General features: G+C 38.1%; 1 protein-coding gene across 1 annotated transcript; it reads left to right on the top strand.

The window, feature by feature from the left end:
- Positions 1–1,156: 1,156 nt before the first annotated feature.
- On the top strand, positions 1,157–21,618 carry MTFMT (mitochondrial methionyl-tRNA formyltransferase). Its single transcript, XM_004421694.2, has 9 exons — positions 1,157–1,386; positions 3,436–3,645; positions 5,998–6,120; positions 7,419–7,521; positions 8,656–8,731; positions 12,519–12,610; positions 18,937–19,015; positions 19,881–19,963; positions 21,190–21,618. The coding sequence occupies exons 1-9, from the start codon at positions 1,166–1,168 to the stop codon at positions 21,382–21,384; spliced, it is 1,182 nt and encodes a 393-aa protein (XP_004421751.1). The 5' UTR covers positions 1,157–1,165; the 3' UTR covers positions 21,385–21,618.
- The last annotated feature ends 39 nt before the right edge of the window (positions 21,619–21,657 follow it).

Here is a 21,657-nt window from a genome sequence, read left to right as displayed (position 1 = left end):
GCACAGAAGCAGGGATGTGCAGAGCTCATAATTTAGGAAAAAGAAATGGTCCAGGGGGGGCCGGCCCCGTGGCTTAGCGGTTGAGTGCGTGTGCTCCGCTGCTGGCGGCCCGGGTTCGGATCCCCGGCGCGCACCGATGTACCGCTTGTCTGGCCATGCTGAGGCCGCGTCCCACATACAGCACTAGAAGGATGTGCAGCTATGACATACAACTATCTACTGGGGCTTTGGGGAAAAAATAAATAAATAAATAAATAAAAAATTATTAAAAAAAAAAAAAGAACTGGTCCAGGGTTGCTAGGTCTAACACTGTGTGATGGGGAAAGGTGGTGAGGGTAAGACTAGAAAGGAATCTGGTCTCGACTCTATAGCCAGGATGTGGGACCACACTCAAGGAGAAGGCCACTGCATGGGCCTCGGGAACACAGAATCTAAGCACTAAAGGTCCTTAGACATTTTCTGGGAACAGCTTCCCCTGCCCATTTTCCCCAAGAATCTCCTGTATGGTATCCCTCTGTGTGGGAGGGAACCCACAGATTCACCACAGAGACTACAGCAAGTAACTGAGCCTCAGTTTCCCCAGGTTCAAAATGGGGACATTGGCTTGCCTAATGCATAGGGTTGCTGTGAAGGCCAAAGGGTTAGGACCACAGGCTTTGGAGCTACATGGACCAGCTGTGAGGCCCTTAACTTCACTGAGCCTCAGATTCTCTTCAGTAAAACGGTTGCAATAATGTCTACCTTGTATGGTTGATATAAGGATTAACTGAACTAATTAACATAAAATGCTTAGCCAAAGCATGGCATATATATAGTAAATACATAGTAAACATTAGTTACCATAATGGCAGAGAAAATGACACAGAATTACGTAGATAAATGAGATTTTATTGTCTGAAAACACATGATTTGTTCCCAAAAGAGTTCTTTTGGGAGATTGGCTAAATCGTGCAAATAATGCAACAAAAATCACCGGGACACCCGAACCCTCAAATTTCCTTCACCGGCTCCGACACAGATGGGCCACGCCTCCAATCAGGCAGGCCCCGCCCCCGTCGCTGGCAGACCCCGCCTCTCGGGCCTCCTCCCCGGCCCCGCCCCTCCGGCCCTGCGCACTGGCCCCCACCCCTGCGCGCCTGCGCAGGGTAGGCCACGGGCCGAGGCCATGAGGGTGTTGGTGCGGCGTTGCTGCGGGCACCTGCCAGCGAGTGGGGGCGCGGGCCGGAGGCTGGGCCCTCATTGGCGAGCGGTGGCCGGGCTCGGCTGGTGCCCTAGCGGGGAGGACGGCCGGGGCGCCCGAGTCCGCGAGAAGCCGCCCTGGCGGGTGCTCTTCTTCGGCACAGACCGGTTCGCCCGCGAGGCGCTGCGGGCGCTGCACGCCGCCAGGTACCGGGGCCGGGGCTTGGGGGGCCCGGCTGCTGAGGACGCCGGTGTCGAGCCTCTGCGGCCGACGCCGAGGGTTTGGACTCCTCGTCGGGGAAAGCGGCGGCGCTGGAGGGGTGTGGGCCCAGATTGCGGCGTCTCCGCGCGCCCGGAAGGGGCGCCGCACCCGGCCGGTGAGCCCTAGGGCGCCCGCCGGGTCCCGCCCGGTCCTCACCCCCACTCCGAGCCCTGTCTATCCGGTCTCCAAGCGCTACCGGGTGCCCCGCGGAGCCCAGCCCGTGCGGGCCGCTTTGCGTACATCACCTCCGTCCAGTCCCACCACCTCCCTGCACATTTTGCGTGTATGGAAACCGGAGCTCAGACGTTAAGCGATTGCTCAAGGTCATCAGCTGAGCAGATTGGGGCTAAAACGGGGTCAGACTTCCAAGTCCTCCCGTTTCCACTTCCTCCTACTGCTTCCTGTTCGCCTAACTTGTACCCTCCAGTCCTTTGGCCTGCTTCTTAGGAGGCCCATATATCCCTCTGCACACCCATGTCTCTCACTTCTTTGCTCCCCATCTCCCCAGTTTTCAGGGACTGAAATGAGGACATAGTCCAAAAATGAACAGTTTTCAAATGAATAGACTTATAAATCAGAACTCTTAGGTATACATTTAGTATCTCTAACATTTAACAAATCTTGTTGACTGGAAACAAATTGAGATCCAACCTGTCCTGCAAGTCCACGTATGTGGTGGCTATCCCCATACATACTGCTCTGCCTCCTTTCCCCAACCTCTATTTTTTATTTGCCCGTTTTTTCCTGACACCCCCCCCACACTCATTTCTGTCATCTCACTCCATCAAGTCTTCCCTACAAATACTTCACAGCAGCCCCTCATATTGACTCCCTCATCCATCCCCTTGTCTTGTAATCCTCTGTCCACACACTCCCCTCTGTACACACACCCTGGAACACTCCCTTCACACATGTCCGCTTTGCACAGCCCCCGTAATTCACTCTCCACATGCTGCCTTCCCCAGATTGCCTCCTACGTCTCTCACTGCCTATATCCTGACCCTTCTGCACATGCTTCACCCCGCAGCTCCATTACTCCTGCACTTTCTCTTTAGAGCCCTCCTATATATTCCTTTTCTCATATCTCCTCAACATGTGATGCAATACCTGCTAAATAAATAAATGAACAGCCCATGGGCACTGGAATACTATGCAGCAGATAAAAAAAATGAGGTAGTGCTACATGAACTGCCATGGAATGATGCCCATGGTGTATATTTTTGTTTTATGTTTTTTAATATTTATTGTTTGAATAACACATGGTTATGGCACAAAATTCAAAAGATTCAAAGGATATAGAGTGAAAAGTTAGGTTCTTCCTCCCCTGCCTCCTAGTTCCCAGTTCCTGTCTTCAAAGACAGCCACTGTTTTCAGTTTCTTATTCTAGAAATGTTTGATGAATATACAAGCAAATGTATATTTAACCCATTGTTTTAAAAGACTCACATAATAGCTTATATACAGTCACACACCACATAACAACATTTCCGTCAACAATAGACCACATATATGATGGTGGTCCCATAAGATTAGTACCATATAGCCTAGATGTGTAGTAGGCTGTACCATCTAGGTTTGTGTAAGTATACTCTATGATGTTCACACAAGGAAATCGCCTAGCAACGCATTTTTCACAACGTATCCCTATCGTTAAGCCATGCATGATTGAAGTGTTGTTAAGAGGAAAAAAACAAAATGCAGAGCAGTATATATTATATCCCAATTGTGTAAAATGTCTGTACTGTATATGTTTCTCTATGCACAGGAAATTTCTAGAACCATGCTAGCCAAAGAGTGGCCACTAGCCACATGTGGCTCTTCAAATTTAAAGTGATTAAATAAAAAATAAAAACTCAGTCTTTCACTTGCACTAGTTTTACTCATTTATCATTTATCATGAATTTAATCATAAAAATATTGTAGAGGTATGTGAAGTAGTTTAGCTTTGAGTCGTTGTAACATTGTCATATTTTCTTTCAATCTTGCCAACTTAGGGAAAACAAAGAGGAAGAGTTAATAGAAAAATTGGAGGTGGTCACAGTGCCCTCCCCGTCACCCAAAGGACTGCCAGTGAAGCAATACGCTGTCCAGTCTCAGCTTCCAGTGTATGAGTGGCCGGATGTGGGATCTGGAGAATATGATGTTGGAGTGGTAGCTTCATTTGGCCGACTTTTGAGTGAGGCTCTTATTCTTAAGTTTCCCTAGTAAGTTTTATTTATAAGGATATATGGTATAGAGGCCTTGGTCTTTATATATAGACCTGGTATCTAAAGTGCAATAACTTGAACTCTAATTCTGCTTTCTTTAATATTTTCTCTTAAAATAAAAAATTATATTAGTGGCATGAATTGTTAAAATGTGTGATGTTCTTCATCACTATCTGTGGGCTTTCACCCACCTCATTTAAATTCCATATACTGTGTGTGCCCACAGCTCCCAAATTTGTCCCTCCAGTTCAGATCTCACCCTGAACTCCAGGCCCCTGATACCCACTGCCTCCTCCACAGCTCTACTTGGATGTCTCATAGGCACCTTACATTTAAGATGTCCAAAACTACCTTCCTGAACTTTCGCCCAAAATCTGCTCCTCCCCAAGTCGTCATCTAGTAAATGGCAATTCCAGCCTTCTAGTTGCTCGGACCCAAAACCTGGAAGTCATTCTTGATTCTGTATCTCACACCACGAATCCTGTCCATCAGGAAATCCTATTGGCTCTGCCTTCGAAATCTGTCTAGAATCTGACTGTCTCTCATCACTTCCACTGCCACTACTTCCACTGCTATCTCTACTTCTGTCCTTGGCCCTCTCAGCCTTTTAGCAACCCAGCAGCCAAAGTGATCCTTTTAAAGCATAAGTGGGATCATGTCACTCTGCTCAAAATTCTCTGGTGGTTTTCCATCTCACTCAGAATAAAAGTCAAAATCCTTATATTGGCCTATGAGGACCTACCTACTTGGTTTGGTCCCCTGCTGGCCTTCTGGCCTCGCCTCCTAGTACTGTTCCTCAGGTTCACTCCACTCCAGCCACACTGGCCTCCCTGCTGTGCCCTGAACTCACCAAGCATTTACCTTCCTCAAGATCTATGTCTGGCCCAGCTCTGTGCCATACTGGTTAAGTTTGGCGTGTTCTGCTTTGGCGGCCTGGGTTAGTGGGTTCAGATCCCAGGCGCAGACCTACGTCACTTGTCAGCCACACTGCGGCGGCGACCCACATAAAGTAGAGGAAGATTGGCACAGTGTTCGCTCAGGGCTTATCTTCCTCAAGCAAAAAACAAGGAAGATTGGCAACAGATGTTAGCACAGGGCTAATCTTCCTCAGCAAAAAAAAAAAAAAAAATGATCTTTGTACTTACTGTTGCCTTTGCCTGGAAAGATTTCTCTCATATATCTACATGGCTTACTCCTTTACCTCCTCATGTCTTGCCTAAGTGTCTTCTTATTGGTAAAACCTTCTTTGACCACGATTAAAATTGTAATCTCCCATCCCCTTCTCTGCTTTATTTTTCTCCACAGCTGTTAGCACCATCTGACAAACTTTTTACATATCTTCTTTTTTATTGTTTATCCCCCACTCTTTGGACATAAGCTCCCTGAGGGCAGAATTTGTTTTCTGTTTGGTTCACTGTTGCTTGTATCCCTAGCACTTGGAACAGTGCTAGCACATGGATTGTGCTCAGTAAATATTTGTTGGATGAATGAGCCTGGGCTGAACAGTGAAACTTAGAATATAAGACTCTCTAATATACACACACTCTCAAGTGCAGACTCATGCTGATGGAGACATCATTAAACTAATGACAGATTAGTAAATTATTTAAATTGCTCATTAATGGGTGATAGGTGTATTGGGATAAACAGCAAAGGTGTATTGGGATAAACAGCAAAGGTGAATAGATCATTTGATGGGGATTCAAGAAGCTTGTTTTAGGCATTCTATATGCAAACTAAGTGAAGTGAGGATAATTATGTAACTAAACTATAAATATAATTCATATCATCCATGAGATGCATGATAGAGTTTGAGTGGTTTTTCTCATATAGTAAAAAATGCATTTTTTGTTTTTATTTAAAAATTCCCAGACATCATGAGCTGTTGTGGAACATCTTTGGAACAATGAATAGTTGTTCTTGCTCTGTTTTTTTGGTTTTTTTTTTTTTGGCTGAGGAAGATTCACCCTGAGCTAACATCTGTGCCAGTCTTCCTCTATTTTCTAAGTGGGTCGCCACCACAGCATGGCTGACGAGTGGTGTAGGTCCACGCCCAGCATCTGAACCGGCAAAGCCTGGGCTGCTGAATTGGAGTGCAGCGAACTTAACCACTACGCCTGGGGCTGGCCCCCTCTTGCTCTGTTTTTAATTGAGTTTCATTGGTCTCTCACGGTGAGAGAGTGAACTTAGCTCTGGCTCCCTTTTCAGGTGGTACAAGAGTAGATTTAACTGTTAGGTTTTCAAAATTTCTGGGAAAGTTGAATGATGAAAAGTAGCATATTAGTTTAGGCAGCAGTAACTAAACGGTAAAGCCCAGTCATGTACTAATTTCTGCCTTTTCTAACTCAGTGGCATATTGAATGTCCATCCCAGTTGCCTCCCGAGGTGGCGTGGTCCAGCCCCTATAATCCATACTGTGCTTCACGGAGACACAGTTACTGGAGTAACGATTATGCAAATCAGACCTAAAAGGTAGAGCATAATTCTTTCCTTGAGACTTCTTGTGATTTTGAATGTTGGTATCAGTCTGTTTTGGGGGAAGTGGATGAATGGATGGTGCTCACTAATTTCTCCAGTTCCAGAGTCCTCCCTTTGCTTTTGTACCCTTTCTGTTTTTTCCCGGTTTCTAACATAAGCCATATGTATTTTGGTATTTATCTCTTTAAAGCCCTCATTAAATTTTTAACTTGTTAATTGAAATAAATTATTTTAACAACTGGATTTCTGTAAAAGACATTGTGTCAAAGAGAGACAGATTTTTGTATATTAGTTATGAATCTCAATTCTGCTGGCCTTGGTTTCTGTGGTCAAACTATGGTCAAATAATTTTTGGAATCTGAAGTAAGAGTATATTGTATACCAATGTGTAATATAATTGTCTTCAACATTTAATTTCTTTTATTATACTTACAATCTAAGAAACAATTATTTAAAATTGCTTCAGGAGTATATTAAGCCTCTGCCTGTTATCACCTAATGTCCCCATAGAAAAGAATAATTCACAAGTTCACAAGAACAACTCAATATCTGAGATTTGCTTTAATTTACTTCAGAAAAAAAGAGGGAGGGGTAAATAAAACAAGAGTGGCAAAACTTTGATTATTTTAAAATCTGTGTAATGTATATATGGAGATTCATTAGACTATTCACTCTGTTTTTGTGAAAGTTTATAATTTTTCATAATCAATATTTTCTTAAAACTCATAGGTTAAAAATAGAATTAACAGAAGCACAAAGTTAAAAATTCAAAATAAAGCATATTTCTAATAAAAGGGGGTGGCCAGTATTTACAGAGCTTGATGTAAAATGTAAGATCTTGCAAATATACTTGTATCTACTTATAATCTACTTATAATTATAATCCAGGCAAAACTCTTGTGCTTTGAGAAAGGAAATATGGAAAAAAATAATTAGGGATTTCCTAACTGTACTTCCTTGGAAAATAAATTCTTTGCTCTATGCTTTCATTATACAAATAGAGTTTTTTCCCATACTATTTATGATAGAATTATCTATAATTGCAATTAAATCCCTGATATGCAACTTTATACTTTTTTCCTTTAGGAAAACATAAGTTTAAAATCTTAAGTATAGGCCAGATTTTACTCTTCCTTCCTTCCAGCTGACAGTTCCCTTGCTAGTGGCCAGCAGTCAAATTCCTGGCCACGGTTAAACTATCCTTGTGGTATGTAAACACTCGTGTAGACAAACATTTTGATCGTAAGAAACCATCAGCAATCATGTTATTATTTGGTGTTTTTTTTTGGTAGGTTTGATGTAGGTCCAATTCTCAAACAGGAAACAGTTCCTGTGCCACCCAAGAGCACCGCAAAGGAATTGGAAGCAGTGCTGTCAAGACTGGGTGCCAACATGGTACAGTTCTCCAATGTTCTACTGTTTTTTATTCATTTAGTAGGTTTCCTAAGTGGTTATGATGAAAAGGACAATTTTATGATGTGTAATTTTAAGCTTCCTTTTTAAGTGATTTCTATCCCTGGCTTCCTAAAAATTAGCTTGACATTTGTGATCTCATGTGAATCTTTGAGAATTTACACAGAGTGGTTACCTAAAGGCTTTCAAACGAAACACATGACCTTATATGGCCTACTACATTTCACAATGAGGCCTTCTTTCTTCCCAGTTTCACTCTCCTCAGTCTCATAGATAGCCCTTTCGTCCCTGTCAGAATGAACCTACAGCATTTCCTAAGTGACTCTTAGCTTTCCTGCCACTTCTCTGCCTGTGTTGCAGTCATTTGTATCCATATGCACTGGGATTCTGCTGACCCCCTAACTATAAATGAACTCTGTGGCTTTATGTAGCTTATTGAATCTGCATACATAAGGTCTGAGTAAATGCTTAATGACCAAATTAATGATTTTCATTTGAACTAGTTAATTTTCTGTAGAGGAAATCTTTTCCACCAACTCACCTCAGAAATGCTATTATAATAGTGGCTCTCGTTTATTAAGTACTGGCTTGTGTGCCAGGACTATTCTAGATATTCTATTGACTTATTTTTTTACCTTCCCAGCAAACCTTTGAGGTAGCTGTTGCTGTCAACTGTTTTACAGATGATGACATTGAAGGCCACAGACAAGTAAAATAACTTTTCCACGATGACACAGCTAATTGGTGGAACTAGGATTTGAACCCAGAACTGTGTTGTGACTCCAGAGTACATTCTCATGTGAGACTCCACTGCCTTCCCTCCTGCAGAGTGAGACTGTGGATATCTGAGCATACGCTATCCTGATACCGAAAGTTTGCACAGCCGGGCAAGGCTCAGTGTTCTCTGGAAGCCAATCAGTGACCTGTACTCTGCAGAGAGCAGCATCTCTAGTGAAACTCCACCCAGTAGACACGTATCCTACAGCTTAAGCCAGTTTACTGCCTAACCTGTCACACAGCTCTTTTAAAGCTATAGATAATTTCATGGTACTGAATTGTAATGCATTTCTGCTTTTGTTCTTTTTGTCTTGAATATATTGGGTTCTCCTTTTTTAGCTTATTTCAGTTTTGAAAAATTTGCCTGAAAGTTTGAACAATGGAAGGCAGCAGCCAACTGAGGGGGTGACACATGGTGAGTGAAGGCTGCAGGCTCTTACCTCTTTCCTAAGGTCCTCTTTGTCATGATAGCATCTGAGCACTCTGACTTCTTCACTTGCACATTTCCCTTAATTTTGACTAACGGTTGAGTGCCCACTTGTATGTCCTTTTCCAAGGAATGGTTGGTAAGGTCTTCCTCTCCCTCTTAACATGTAGCCATATGAAAGATTGGAAATTTTTTTCCTACTTTTTATATTGAAAAATACCAAGCATACAGATAAGTTAAAAGACATCGAATACCTGTTTAACCCAGAGTCAACAATTATTAATGTTTGGTCATATTTTCTTTATATATATGTGGTTTATTTAGTATATATTTTTAAATTTCTGCTTAGCCATTTGGAAGTATGCATCATGATCTTTCATCCCTAAATACTTCAGCATGCATCTCTTAAGAAAAATGAACAGTTCCCTAATTCCATCTAATATCCAGTCCATATTTAAATTTTCTTAATTGTCTAAAAAACATATTTTATAGCTGTATTTTTTTCAAACTAAGATCTAATTGTAATTAATTGTTATGTCTCATTAGTCTCTTTAAACTAGAGTAATTCCTCCACTATTTTCTTTTCCCTCCATATCACTGACTTTTTGAAGAGACCAGGCCAGTTGTCTGTTTCCTTCAGTGTTGTTTAACTTGTTTTCCTAGCCCTTATATTTCCTGTAATTTGTAAGTTCTATAAAGGCTTGATTGGATTCAGGCTTCAAGTTTTTGGAAAGAGTATTTCATAGATGATAATTTAGTTTTAATAATATTTGTTTTAGTTTGTTTTTAATTTTAAGGATTGCTTTTTATTTTTATTTATGATTTAATTTTATTTCTTGAGTATGTAAAACATTTACATGATTCACAAGTTAAAACTATTTAAAAGGATATACTCAGAGAAGTCTCTTCTCTGTCTCCTCCAGTCTCAGGATGTCACATCAGTAAGCCATAATACCAGGTTGCATCAAGGGTAGTGAAGCTAGGTTTGATCACTTAGTTGACGTAGTGATCACCAGATCTTTCCAGTGTAAAGATATATTTCTCCCTTTGCAATTGGCAGGTAATCTGTGGGGGTACTTTGGCACCATGCAAATATCTTGTTCCCTAACAGCCTTCCACATAACAATTTTAGCATGGATTGATGCTCCTTCCTTGAATGAATTATTTCATTAGAGATTGCAAAATGGTGATTTTCCAATTCCTTCTACATTTAATAGTTGGCATTGTTCTGTAAAAAGAACTTTTCCTCATTAATTGGGGATGAATTTTAGTTCGTCCTAAAATTGCAGGATAAATGCTTAATTAACACTTTCTCTAATTACCAATTTTTAGAGTAAGGAGTTGGTGCCAAAATCGCCTTCAATTATGGTGGCAAATGAGTTTTTTAATTATCATTTGACTCGTGGATTCTCATTTATTGTGTTTTACAGTGAATTACATTCATAATGCTTTCTGCTGCTCAAGTTGTCCCAAATTTAGCCAGTGGGAGCCCCTTTAAGTTGACTCCTGCAACCTTTTTGACACTTCCCCACCCCAACTAGTTTTTGAGTGCTTTCTGTTATAAGATGTCCCAGGCTCACCCTGTAAATTCTCTGACCCCTCTTGAATCAGTCATCTCTCCCTTGTTCATTTTAGTGGGGGGTTGTATTTAGAAACCATCTGGTAGAACACTGTGTTCCAAGATAAGATGTCAATGGACAAGGCTAGGCATTATATTTTTTAAATAATATTTGAGTTCATATTGTTACTGATTCAAATTTTAAATTACAGGGTTTTTCTTATAGTATTTTCTCTTACACTGAATATCTTTTTTTTGTATTAATACTAATCTTATTTAATTTCTAAGCATAACATAGTTTCAAAATTACAAAACCAATATTACTGTAAATGGTAAAACTACTGAGTAAGATTTAAGATTTCTCTGCAGGTGTTTTGTCCTTAGAATATATCCTACTAAGAGTATGCAGAGTACCGTGTTCAAAACTTACTGGAGATGATTATTTTTGCCATGTGCTTTTGTTATCTAGTTTGATAAAGACATAGGTTTATTTGGTTCAGTTTGTTTTTAATTTTCAGAGTTGCTTTTTTCCTCTTTATGATTAAATTTTATTTTTTGAATATGTAAAACATTTACATGATTCAAAAGTTAAAACTATTTGAAAAGGTGTACTCAGAGAAGTCTCACTTCCATCCGTATCTCCTCCAATCCTGTTTCCCTCCTTCTATGGGTAACTATTTTTATTAGTTTCTGATTTAGCCTTCCAGTTGTTTCCTTTTATCAAAATTAGCAAAAACACATTTTTAAATTGATTTTTCCTTTTTGCTTCCACAAAAGGTGGCATAAAATATACACTCTTCCCTTTCTTTATTCACTCAACATTGTATCCTGGAGATCATTTCCCATCAGTAAGAAGAAATTTTTCTGTGCTCTTTTTTTATAGCAGCATAGTTCTCATTTGTGTGAATATATCATAATTTATTCAACAGATCCCCTATTTATGGGAATTTGGGTTGTTTCCAATCTTTTGCTATTTCAAATAATGCCATTATAAATAACTTTATGTATATGTTACTTCCTAATCAAATAGAAATTGCATCTTGGAGTAGTTTTAATTTATATTACTTCTGTGAGTGAAGTGGAGGATCTTTTCATATGTTTAAGGACTATTTGCATTTCTTTTTTCTGGGAAGGGTCTGTTATATCTTTTGCCCATTTTCCTATCAGATTTTTAGTCTTTTTCCTCTCAGTTTTTAGGAATACTTTATATAATAGATATAAATAAATCTATATAACAGATATAAAGTACTCCTAAATATAATCTTATCATATTAATATTATTATATTACATAGATATATATTTATAGATATATAATTATATATGGGTATATTTATACTTATTATATAAATATATATCATATGGAATATATATATAAATAGAGCACTGTGATACAAATTAAAAATACTTTCAGTTTGTCATTTGTTTGTTTGGTTTTTTTTTTAATTTTTTTAATTTATTTATTTTTTCCTCCAAAGCCCCAGTAGATAGTTGTATGTCATAGCTGGACATCCTTCTAGTTGCTGTATGTGGGACGCGGCCTCAGCATGGCCGGAGAAGCGGTGTGTCGGTGTGCGCCTAGGATCCGAACCCGGGCCGCCAGCAGTGGAGCGCGCGCACTTAACCGCTAAGCCACGGGGCCGGCCCTGTCATTTGTTTTTTGACTTGACTTATGACATTTCTTTTTGTCTTGCAAAAGTTTGTTTTTATGTAGTCATATTTATGATTCTTTTTTTTTTTTTTTTTTTTAAGATTTATTTATTTATTTTCCTCCCAAAGCCCCAGTAGATGGTTGTATGTCATAGTTGCACATCCTTCCAGTTGCTGTATGTGGGACGCGGCCATGTGGCCGGAGAAGCGGTGCGTCGGTGCGCGCCCAGGATCCGAACCTGGGTCGCCAGCATCAGAGAGCGCACACTTAACCGCTAAGCCACGGGGCCAGCCCTATGATTCTTTTCTTTAATTGCTTCTGGATTTTGAGTCATTGTTCAGTCATTTTTCTACTCCCAGGTTATAAAGAGATGCACCCATGTTTTCTTCTAGTACTTGTATGACTTATTTATTTACTTTTACTTTATATTATGGAAAATTTCAAACATATTCAAAAGTTGAGAAAATAATGTAATGAATTATCTTGTATCTGTCATTCAGCATCAATAGTTATTAATTCATGGACATTGAACCTGATATTCATTCTTGCTGTTGTCTTTATCTTGTAGCCCCTAAGATTTCTGCTGGTACCAGCTGTATAAAATGGGAGGAACAAACTTCAGAGCAAATATTCAGACTTTATCGTGCCATCGGAAATATAGTAAGTTGGAAGTCGGATTGCAGTTTTACCTAAATGTGTGTGTGTGTGTGTGTGTGTAATTCACTTTTGAAATATTTTTATTTAAGAATGAATCTCATAAACTAAACCTAAAAATCCTGAAATTCATTTTTTTTTAAAGTAACTATTTTTTTAATGTGGTAAAATATACATAACAAAATTTACCATTTTAACCATTTTTAAGTGTATAGTTCAGTGGCATTAAATAAATTCACACTGTTTTATAACCATCACCACTATACTATCCATCTCCAGAACTTTTTCATTATCCTAAACTGATACTCTGTGCCCATTAAACAATAACTCCCATTCCCCCTCCCCATAGTCCCTGGTAAACTCTGTCCTACTTTCTGTCTCTATGGATTTGCCTATTCTAGGCACCAGATGTAAGTGGAATCATGCAGTATTTGTCCTTTTGTGTTTGGCTTATCTCACTAGGCATAATGTCTTCAAGGGTCATCCATGTTGTGCTATGTATCAGTATGTCATTCCTTTTTAAGTCTGAATGACATTCCATTGTATGTATATACCATATTTCATTCATCCACTCATCTGTTGATGGATGTTTGGGTTGTTTCCAACCTTTTGGCTGTCGTGAATAATGCTGCTATGAACATGGGTGTACAGATATCTGTTTGAGTCACTGCTTTCAGTTCTTATGTGTTATCTGAAATTCATTTAAAAAATATTCTTCAGACTTTAAGTTTTTAGAATTTACAAATTGCTTTCACATATATTTTTCAGTTTTCCATAACCAAGTTTTACTATCCCATTTCATAGATGAAGGGAATGAAAATGAAGTGACTAACTTAGGGGTACCCAGTCACTAATAATGAACTTAAATCTTCTAAGTCCTAATCCCATGCTGTTTCCAGTATATCTTTCTGCCTATGGCCAGTTTTTTATAATTGAATTCTTAAATCCTTGATTTCCATATGTGGTACACAAAGGAGAGTTGTAATGTAACAACTTGTTAAAATATCTGAGGTAAAGTCTCAGTTCTTTTGACAAATTTATTGGCTTTTTTCTTTCATTTTGATAGCCTCTTGTGTTGTTTGAACTCTGGGTCTACCTAGTGTGAGTTTTTAATGGACCATCTCTGTTATTAATGTTGGGTAAAATGGAGAACTACTCTTGAATATCTGTAGCATGCAAAGTTCTTCAGTGAGGATCACAACTTCATGTTGTGGGTATTATCCCATTTTAAGTTGAGGAAATTGAGACTTACAGTAGATACTCAATGAATGGCTACTGAACATTGTTCAAGGTTACACTGCTAATTAGTGAGAGTCAAGCTTTGAACCAGAACTGTGACTTCAAACCCTGTACTTTTCCCACTGTAGCAGAATGGCTAGGGAAAGCAACATTGACTTTAGAGCCAGACAAAGCTGGGTCCCATCTTGTCTCTGCTACTTCCTAACTTTGCAGACTTGGGAGAAAGTTACTTAACCTCTAAGCTTTAGTTTATTAATTGGAAAATTAGGGCTGATATAATGTATATAAAGCATCTAATACAATATCGGGCACAGAGTAAATATTCATTAAATGATACCTACTATTCATTCATTCATTAAATTAAATATTTATTAAAGGCCTATTATGTGTCAGGCACTGTTCTAGGTACTAGAGATAAAGATGATATAGGAAGAGAGACAAATAAGCAAATAAATAAGAAAAATATCAGAGTGACAAGTTCCTTGATGAAAATTAAAATAGGATAATGTGATAGACTAACTGGAGGTTATTTTAGACTGTATAGATGGGGAAGGCCTCTCTGAACTGACATTTAAGCTGAGATCTGAAAGACAATAGGAACCAGCCATGCCAAGATCAGGAAAAGAGCATTCCAGGCAGAGGGAGCAACTAGTATAAAACCCACAGTAGGGGGCCGGCCCTATGGCTTGGTGGTTAAGTGCGCGCGCTGCAATGCTGGTGGCCCGGGTTCGGATCCCGGGTGCGCATCGAGGCACCACTTCTCCATCCATCCTGAGGCCGAGTCCCACATACAGCAACTAGAAGGATCTGCAGCTATGACATACAACTATCTACTGGGGCTTTGGAGGGAAAAAATAAAATAAATAAAATCTTTAAAACCCACAGTAGGCTAATCCAAATAAAGACATCACAAGAAAAGAAAACTGCAAATCAATATCCCCTATGAGGATAAAGGCAAAAATCTTCAAACAACATATAAAAAAGTATTATACACCATGACCAAGTGGGATTTGTCCCAGCATACAGAAATCAATCAATATAATACACCATGTTAACAGAATAAAAGACAAGCCATGTAGTTGTATCAATAGATGCAGAAAAAGCATTTGACAAAATCCAATACCCTTTCATGATAAAAATGCTCAACAAATTAAGAATAGAAGGGAACTTCCTCAACCTGATAAAGAACATCTACAAAAAACCCACAATTAACATCATATTTAATGGTGAAAGACTGAAAACTTTCCCCCTAAGATCAAGAATAAGACAAAGATGTCTGCTCTCACCACTTCTATTCAACATTGTACTGGAGGTTATAGCCAGGGCAATTAGGCAAGAAAAAAGAAAAGGTAACCAGATTGGAAAGGAAGGAGTAAAACTATCTCTATTCACAGATGACATAATCTTACATAAAGAGAATCAGAAAGAATCCTAAAAAAAAAAAAAAAATTAGAGTTAATAAACAGTAAAGAAAACCTAAGTAAATGGAAAGACCTCCATGGTCATGGATTGGAAGACTTAATATTGTTCAGATGGTACTCTTCCCCAAATTGACCTATAGATTCAACACAATTCTTATAAAAATCCCAGTTGACTTCTTTGCAGAAATTGACAAGCTGATCCTAAAATTTGTATGGAATTGTAAGGGACCCAGAATAGCCAAAAAATCTTGACCAAGAAGAACAAAGTTGGAGGACTCACATTTCCTGATTTCAAAACTTACTACAAAGCTAGAGTAATCAAGACAGTGTGGTACTGGCATGAAGACAGATGTATAGCTCAACAGGATAGAATTGAGAGTCCAGAAAAAAACCATACCTTTATAGTCAATTGATTTTTGACAAGGGTGCCAAGACAATTGGATGGAAAAAGAATAGTCTTTTCAACACATGGTGCTTGGACAACTGGATATCCACAATCAAAAGAATCAATTTGGACCCCTATCTCACACCATATACAAAAATTAACTCAAAATGGATCAGAGACCTAAATGTAAGAGCTAAAACTATAAAACTCTTAGAAGAAAACATAGGGGTAAATCTTCATGACCTTGAGTTAGGCAGTGGTTCTTAGATATGATGCCTAAAGCATAAGCAACCAAACTAAAAATAGAGAAATTAGACTTCAAAATTAAAAACCATTAGGCTTCAAAGAACACTATCAAAAAAGTGGAAAGGCAACCTATGAATGGAAGAAAATATTTGCAAATCATGTATCTGATAAGGGTCTAGTATCCAGATTTTATCCAATATATAAAAAAAATCTTACAACTCTACAGTAAAAAAGACAATCTGATTGGAAAATGGGCACAGCATCTGAATAGACATTTCTCTCAAGAAGATATACAAATGGCCAATAAGGATATGAAAATATGATCAACTTCATTAGGGAAATGCAGATCAAAACTGCCCTGAGGTACTACTTCACACCCATTAGGATGGTTATAATTTAAAAAACAGACAATAACAAGCGTTGACAAGGATGTGGAGAAATTTGGAACTCGCATACATCGTTGGTGGGAACGTAAAATGGTGCAGCTGCTTTGGAAAACGGTTTGACAGCTCCTCAAAAAGTTAAACACAGAGTTACATTACTACATAATGATCCTTATCTTCTGCAATTCACTTTTTCTCTCCACTGAGAAAAGCTTGTGCTATAACAGAATGAGTACTTATCTAGGAGCCAGAAAGTGAGATTTGGTTCCTAGAGCTGCCATTTTACTAACCAAGAGAAATACCCTTATCTTCTCTGAGCTTCTGCTTTTTTACCTCTAAAATGGGCTTAATGATTATGTCCACAACTGTCAAGATCAAAGGAGATAAACTGTGAATTTAAATCCATGCAAACATATGATTTTGACAGTAATGATGGTGGACTCTGAAATGACTATATTTTTGCCATCATTTTCCCTTCTGCAATGCTCTCATGATAAGGTGAAGATGAGCTTTACCTCCTCAAAAACAAGAACTGCATATTCTGATTATATACCTAGTAACTTTATAACTCTCAGTAAATATAAATCTTTTTTTAGTCAGTAAACGTTTCAAAAATATTTTGTTCTTTGAAAGAAAAAGTTACACACATAATCATTTCATAACTTGCATTGGGAGCAGGTAAAGAAAAATGAGTCAGCAAGTTATTGAAGAGGATATTGTACCAAAGTATGACATATGTAAGGTTGTGAACATCTATGAACTTTTCTTCAAATTTATTTAATTTTTTTGATTTAACGTTCAAATCTTTGCAACAGCCTAACTCTTCTAAAAGTTAAATGTCTTCTTTAAGGAATCGCATAAAAACGCACTGAGCTGAGAATGAGAAAACACAGGTTCTCATCCTTGGCTCTGCCGCTAACTAGCTGTGTCTCAGCTTGGGAAAATAGCTGCAATTCTCTGGGCCTCACTTTCCTCACCTATGAAATAGAATATTGAACTACAGTCTGAAAATAAATTTATTTAATTCAGAAATTCGAGAGGACTTATTTCCTGGTGTGTGTTAATTTTTATTAACATATTTAAATCAAGTTCTAGGGTGTCAGGTATATTGGAAAGGTGTTATGTGATAAAAGGTAGCATTTGGGAAGGGGGAAATGGATTATCCAGTAAATAACATTGGAACAACTGGTTGGCCATTAGAGGGGTACCTTTTAAAATCAAAATAAAATCTAGATGGATCAAGGATTTAAATTTAAAAAGCAAAACCACAGAGGCCAGCCTGGTGGCATAGTGGTTAAGTTTGTGCGCTCTGCTTCGGCGGCATGGGGTTCGCAAGTTCGGATCCTGGGCACAGACCAGCGCACTGCTTGTCAAGCCATGCTGTGGCGGCATCCCATATAAAGTAGAGGAAGATGGGCATGGATGTTAGCCCAGGGCCAATCTTCCTCAGCAGAAAAGAGGAGGATTGGCAACAGATGTTAGCTCAGGGCTAATCTTCCTCACAAAAAAAAAAAAAAAAAAACAAACCCACAAAGGACTGGAAAAAAGCACAGTTGAATAATTTTATAATATTTAATAATCTTAAAGTGTGGGCTAGGCCTTTTTAAGCATGACCTGAACCACTGAGGCCATGAGAGAAAAGACTGATAAATATTACTCCAAATTACTGCACCCAAGATTAAAAGTCAACAAACTGGAAAAATATTCATAACACATCTGAGAATTAAAGGGCTAATTTCCTAGAGATATAAAAGGCTTTCTCAAATTAATAAGAAAGAGATGAAAAACTCAGTTTTTTTTTTTTTAATGGGCAAAGGGCATAAATAGGCAGTTTTCAGAGAAATAAATAAAATGTGCAAGAAAATATATGGAATGCTCCTTGGCCTCACTAATAATAAACAGCAATAGGTAGTCTTTTTTTTTTCTCTTATCAAGGCAGTTTAACAATAACATGTTGATGCTCTTAATCTAGGTAGTCCACTTAAAAAAAAAAACAACTATTCTCCAGAAATATAAAAGTCCTCAAAGATATATCTATCAGGCTATTACCACATTTAAAAATTTTATAATAGCAAGAAATTGAAAATAACTGAAATATCCATCATAAAGGTATTGGTTACATAAATTATGATACAGTCATAAAATAGAATACTGTGCAGCAGATAAAAAGTAAAATAGATAAGTATGTACTGATGAAATGTTGCTCATGGTTTATGGTTAAATAAAAAGAGTTCCTTGTAAAACAGTATGTTCTAGATTTTTGTAATAATAATATTTGTAGAAAAAAATACAAGGAAGTACACATCAAGCTATTAACAGTGGTTACCTCTGGGGATGGGAGTACAGAATACTTTCTAAATGTTTTTAACATAACTACTATAATGCCTGCATTTTTTTAATAATGAGGATACATTTTTAATTAGAAATATTGATATAAAAATTGATTTTATATCATGTTTAATTTTAAGATCTTATAAATCCTGGAGACTAATGTAGAGGATCATGTTTATATTCTGCTCCATGAGATTTAGAGACTGAGTTCCCAATTCCTCTGTAATTGAGAGAGAAGTCAGACCAGATTAACCTAAAATAGTAGTTGAAAAAGGTTTGGGGGCTGAGTGTATTTCCTTACCATACCTTCTTTAATTTTATTTGCAGATTCCGTTGCAGACGCTCTGGATGGATAATACCATTAAACTTCTGGATTTGGTAGAAGTTAATAGTTCAGTCCTCACTGGTACTAACTTTTGAATAGCTGACACAGAAAATGTTTTCAATATAGTCTATTTGAAAATATATCTGTTTTACCATAGGTCACATTTACTAAATATAAGGATTCTTTTAGTTTGTTTCAGTTCAATGATCATAATACTTTACATTCATTTATTGTCTTACTCTTTGCAGTGTCCGTTCACATGCATTTTCTCATTTAATTATAAGAACCTGGGAGGTAGGCAGAGCAGTGTTACTACCCCATTTTAAGCTCTGTGATTTCCTACCTTAAGGTTTTCAGGGAGTGCAAAATGACTTGGTTAATTTCATTCTGGTGAATATCATAATGAAAATCTCCAGACAGCTCAGTGAGACTCTTAGGCTAGGGAGTAGCATGTCATGACACAGGTTCATTCTAAGGCCCAACAGTGCCCTTCCAACATGGTGGACTGAAGGAGTGTGAGCCACAGAGGGAGCTGGTATAGTTCAGAGGGTGTCAGAGTTCCCTGGGAATCTAGGAACTGGGACTGGTTTGGTCATGGATTGGAAAGGCCAGCTTAGATCCTAAGCCTCCTGTATCTCTCTCCAGAAGAGAAATAGTTATTTCCCCAAAATGGTCAAAACTTCTAGATTCGACATTCTACGTTGATCTCTGGGAGACTGAGTAAAGGACTCGTAGCTTCTTAAGTGTATGGAAAGCCTCCCTTTGGGTTTGAGATACACACAGAGCACCATGGCTCCCATAAGTTTTGGATTACAAAGTCGGGGCATCAGCAGATGTGTCCTCTCCAGTATTAGTACTGCCTCCCAAGATGTTTTTGATTTTTAAGAAGCACATTAAATTGCATAACTATTTACTCTCCTATCTTTATTTTTCCCCCATTTTTTAGATCCAAAATTAACAGGACAGGCTGTTACTCCAGGATCAGTAATATACCACAAACACTCACAAATACTGCTGGTCTGTTGTAAGGTACCTTTTCCTTTAGTTTCAAATTATCATACTTGTTTTACTGAGTTTATAGTTTGTATCATTTCTCGTTTTTAGTTGGGGCTTCATTCAACTGCTGATCCATCAGATTGAGCCAATGGACAGTTTAATTTTCTTAAGAAATAGTAGAATCTCTAGTATAATTTTTTGAAAGTGATGAAGTTTTGCCAAGGCATTATTATTACTCAAACAATGAAAGAATATTCAGTAACTTTAGTGCTTTCTTAAAGGAAACTTGAATATTCTTAGTAATCCAATTTAACTAACAAGCTCTTGTTAATAATTAGCAAGTCTTGTTTAAGTCATCTTGTTAATATTGACTATCACAAAAGATAGTCATATCGAAGTATCTAGCTGAATTACTACAGTGTGTCCTACTTTTACTGTTCAACAGTGGATAGAGAGATTTCTTAACTATTTAAAATGACTTTGGAACTGTTATTGTTTTATAACACAATGGCGTTGTCCTGAGAAGTGTTCCACAATCCTTCTGTTTCCTGGATATTTTCCTTCACGTGGTGTTTATGTGCGATGTTCCATGCTCAAGAAAGTATATTTAAAATGTGTGATAGATTGATCTGCCCTACACAGACTGTACATACAGAACTCCTGCATCAATCTCTCTTCATCTCTCTTCGATTTAACTCTGGAACAGTGTTGGGTGTATATGTCTTGCTGTCCTTGTCTGTGTCTGTATATATCTGTATTACAAAGCTGGAGTTTGCTCCCATAGAAGAAGCTAGGGTTGTCTGAACATGTGAGTTTGAGTCCCACCTGGTGTGTCACCTCAAACAAATCACTCACCCTCTCTGGGCATCAGTTTTCTCTTCTAAAATCAGTTTTCTCTGGGGCTGATATTGGATCTGCCTACTTTTTACAATGGCTATATTTTGACGACCAGTAACAATAAGATACATGGACATACTCTGAAAACTGTAAAGCACCCTGCAAATACAACATACCTTCTTATTCTGCTCCCTTTGTGTTTAAATAGGTTTATATAGGTCTGCACATTTGTTATCACTCCTTGGTAATAAACTTTTAGAGTCAAAGAATCATATATGTTACTTAGTACAGTACTGTTTGCATCAAGGCATATAGTAAAGATTTGTTGGTTTATTTGTTTTCGTGATAAAAGTTTTATAAACTAAAATTTAGTACCAGTTTTGTCACCACTGCCTGTTCACTATTTGTCTTTTGCCCTGTAGAATGGCTGGATTGGTGTTCAATCAGTGATGCTCAAGAAAACACTAACAGCTACTGATTTCTACAATGGATATTTGCATCCCTGGTACCAGAAAAATTCCCAAGCTCAACCAAGCCAGTGCAGATTTCAGACTCTCAGACTTCCAAGAAAGCAGCAGAAAAAAAAAATTGTTGCTATGCAACAGTGCATTAAATAGTTAGGAAAAAAATGGACAAGAACCTACTACATATTTGTAATTTATTAAAAGCCTTATTTACCAGGATTACCTTGACTTTCAAAGAAGATGACACTGTTGGACGAAGTGAAGATTATTGTCAAAAAGATGAATTACCTCACTTTCCATTTTTTTGTTTAACAGTAGCTAAAAACAGCTTTTTCTATTTGAATAACAAAAGAAGCTTTAAATAAAATTTTTATTTATAACATCAAACTCAAGGAGGTTGTATCTTTCCCTAAGAGCAAGTGCAGC

The sequence above is a fragment of the Ceratotherium simum genome, chromosome 3 (assembly GCF_057802395.1).
Source record: "Ceratotherium simum simum isolate JZ-2026a chromosome 3, ASM5780239v1, whole genome shotgun sequence".
In the NCBI taxonomy this organism is placed as follows: domain Eukaryota; kingdom Metazoa; phylum Chordata; class Mammalia; order Perissodactyla; family Rhinocerotidae; genus Ceratotherium; species Ceratotherium simum.
Note: the sequence above shows the minus strand (reverse complement) of the source record. Positions and strands in the feature narration are given on the sequence as shown.

What these genes read in the sequence shown, in the direction of transcription:
- MTFMT (XM_004421694.2), top strand. Translation starts at nt 1,166, where the DNA reads ATGAGGGTGTTGGTGCGGCGTTGCTGCGGGCACCTGCCAGCGAGTGGG. An exon ending in CAAGACTGGGTGCCAACATG is followed by an intron (nt 7,522 to 8,655) that starts GTACAGTTCTCC and finishes CTCCTTTTTTAG; the next exon opens with CTTATTTCAGTTTTGAAAAA. An exon ending in TAATAGTTCAGTCCTCACTG is followed by an intron (nt 19,016 to 19,880) that starts GTACTAACTTTT and finishes CCCATTTTTTAG; the next exon opens with ATCCAAAATTAACAGGACAG.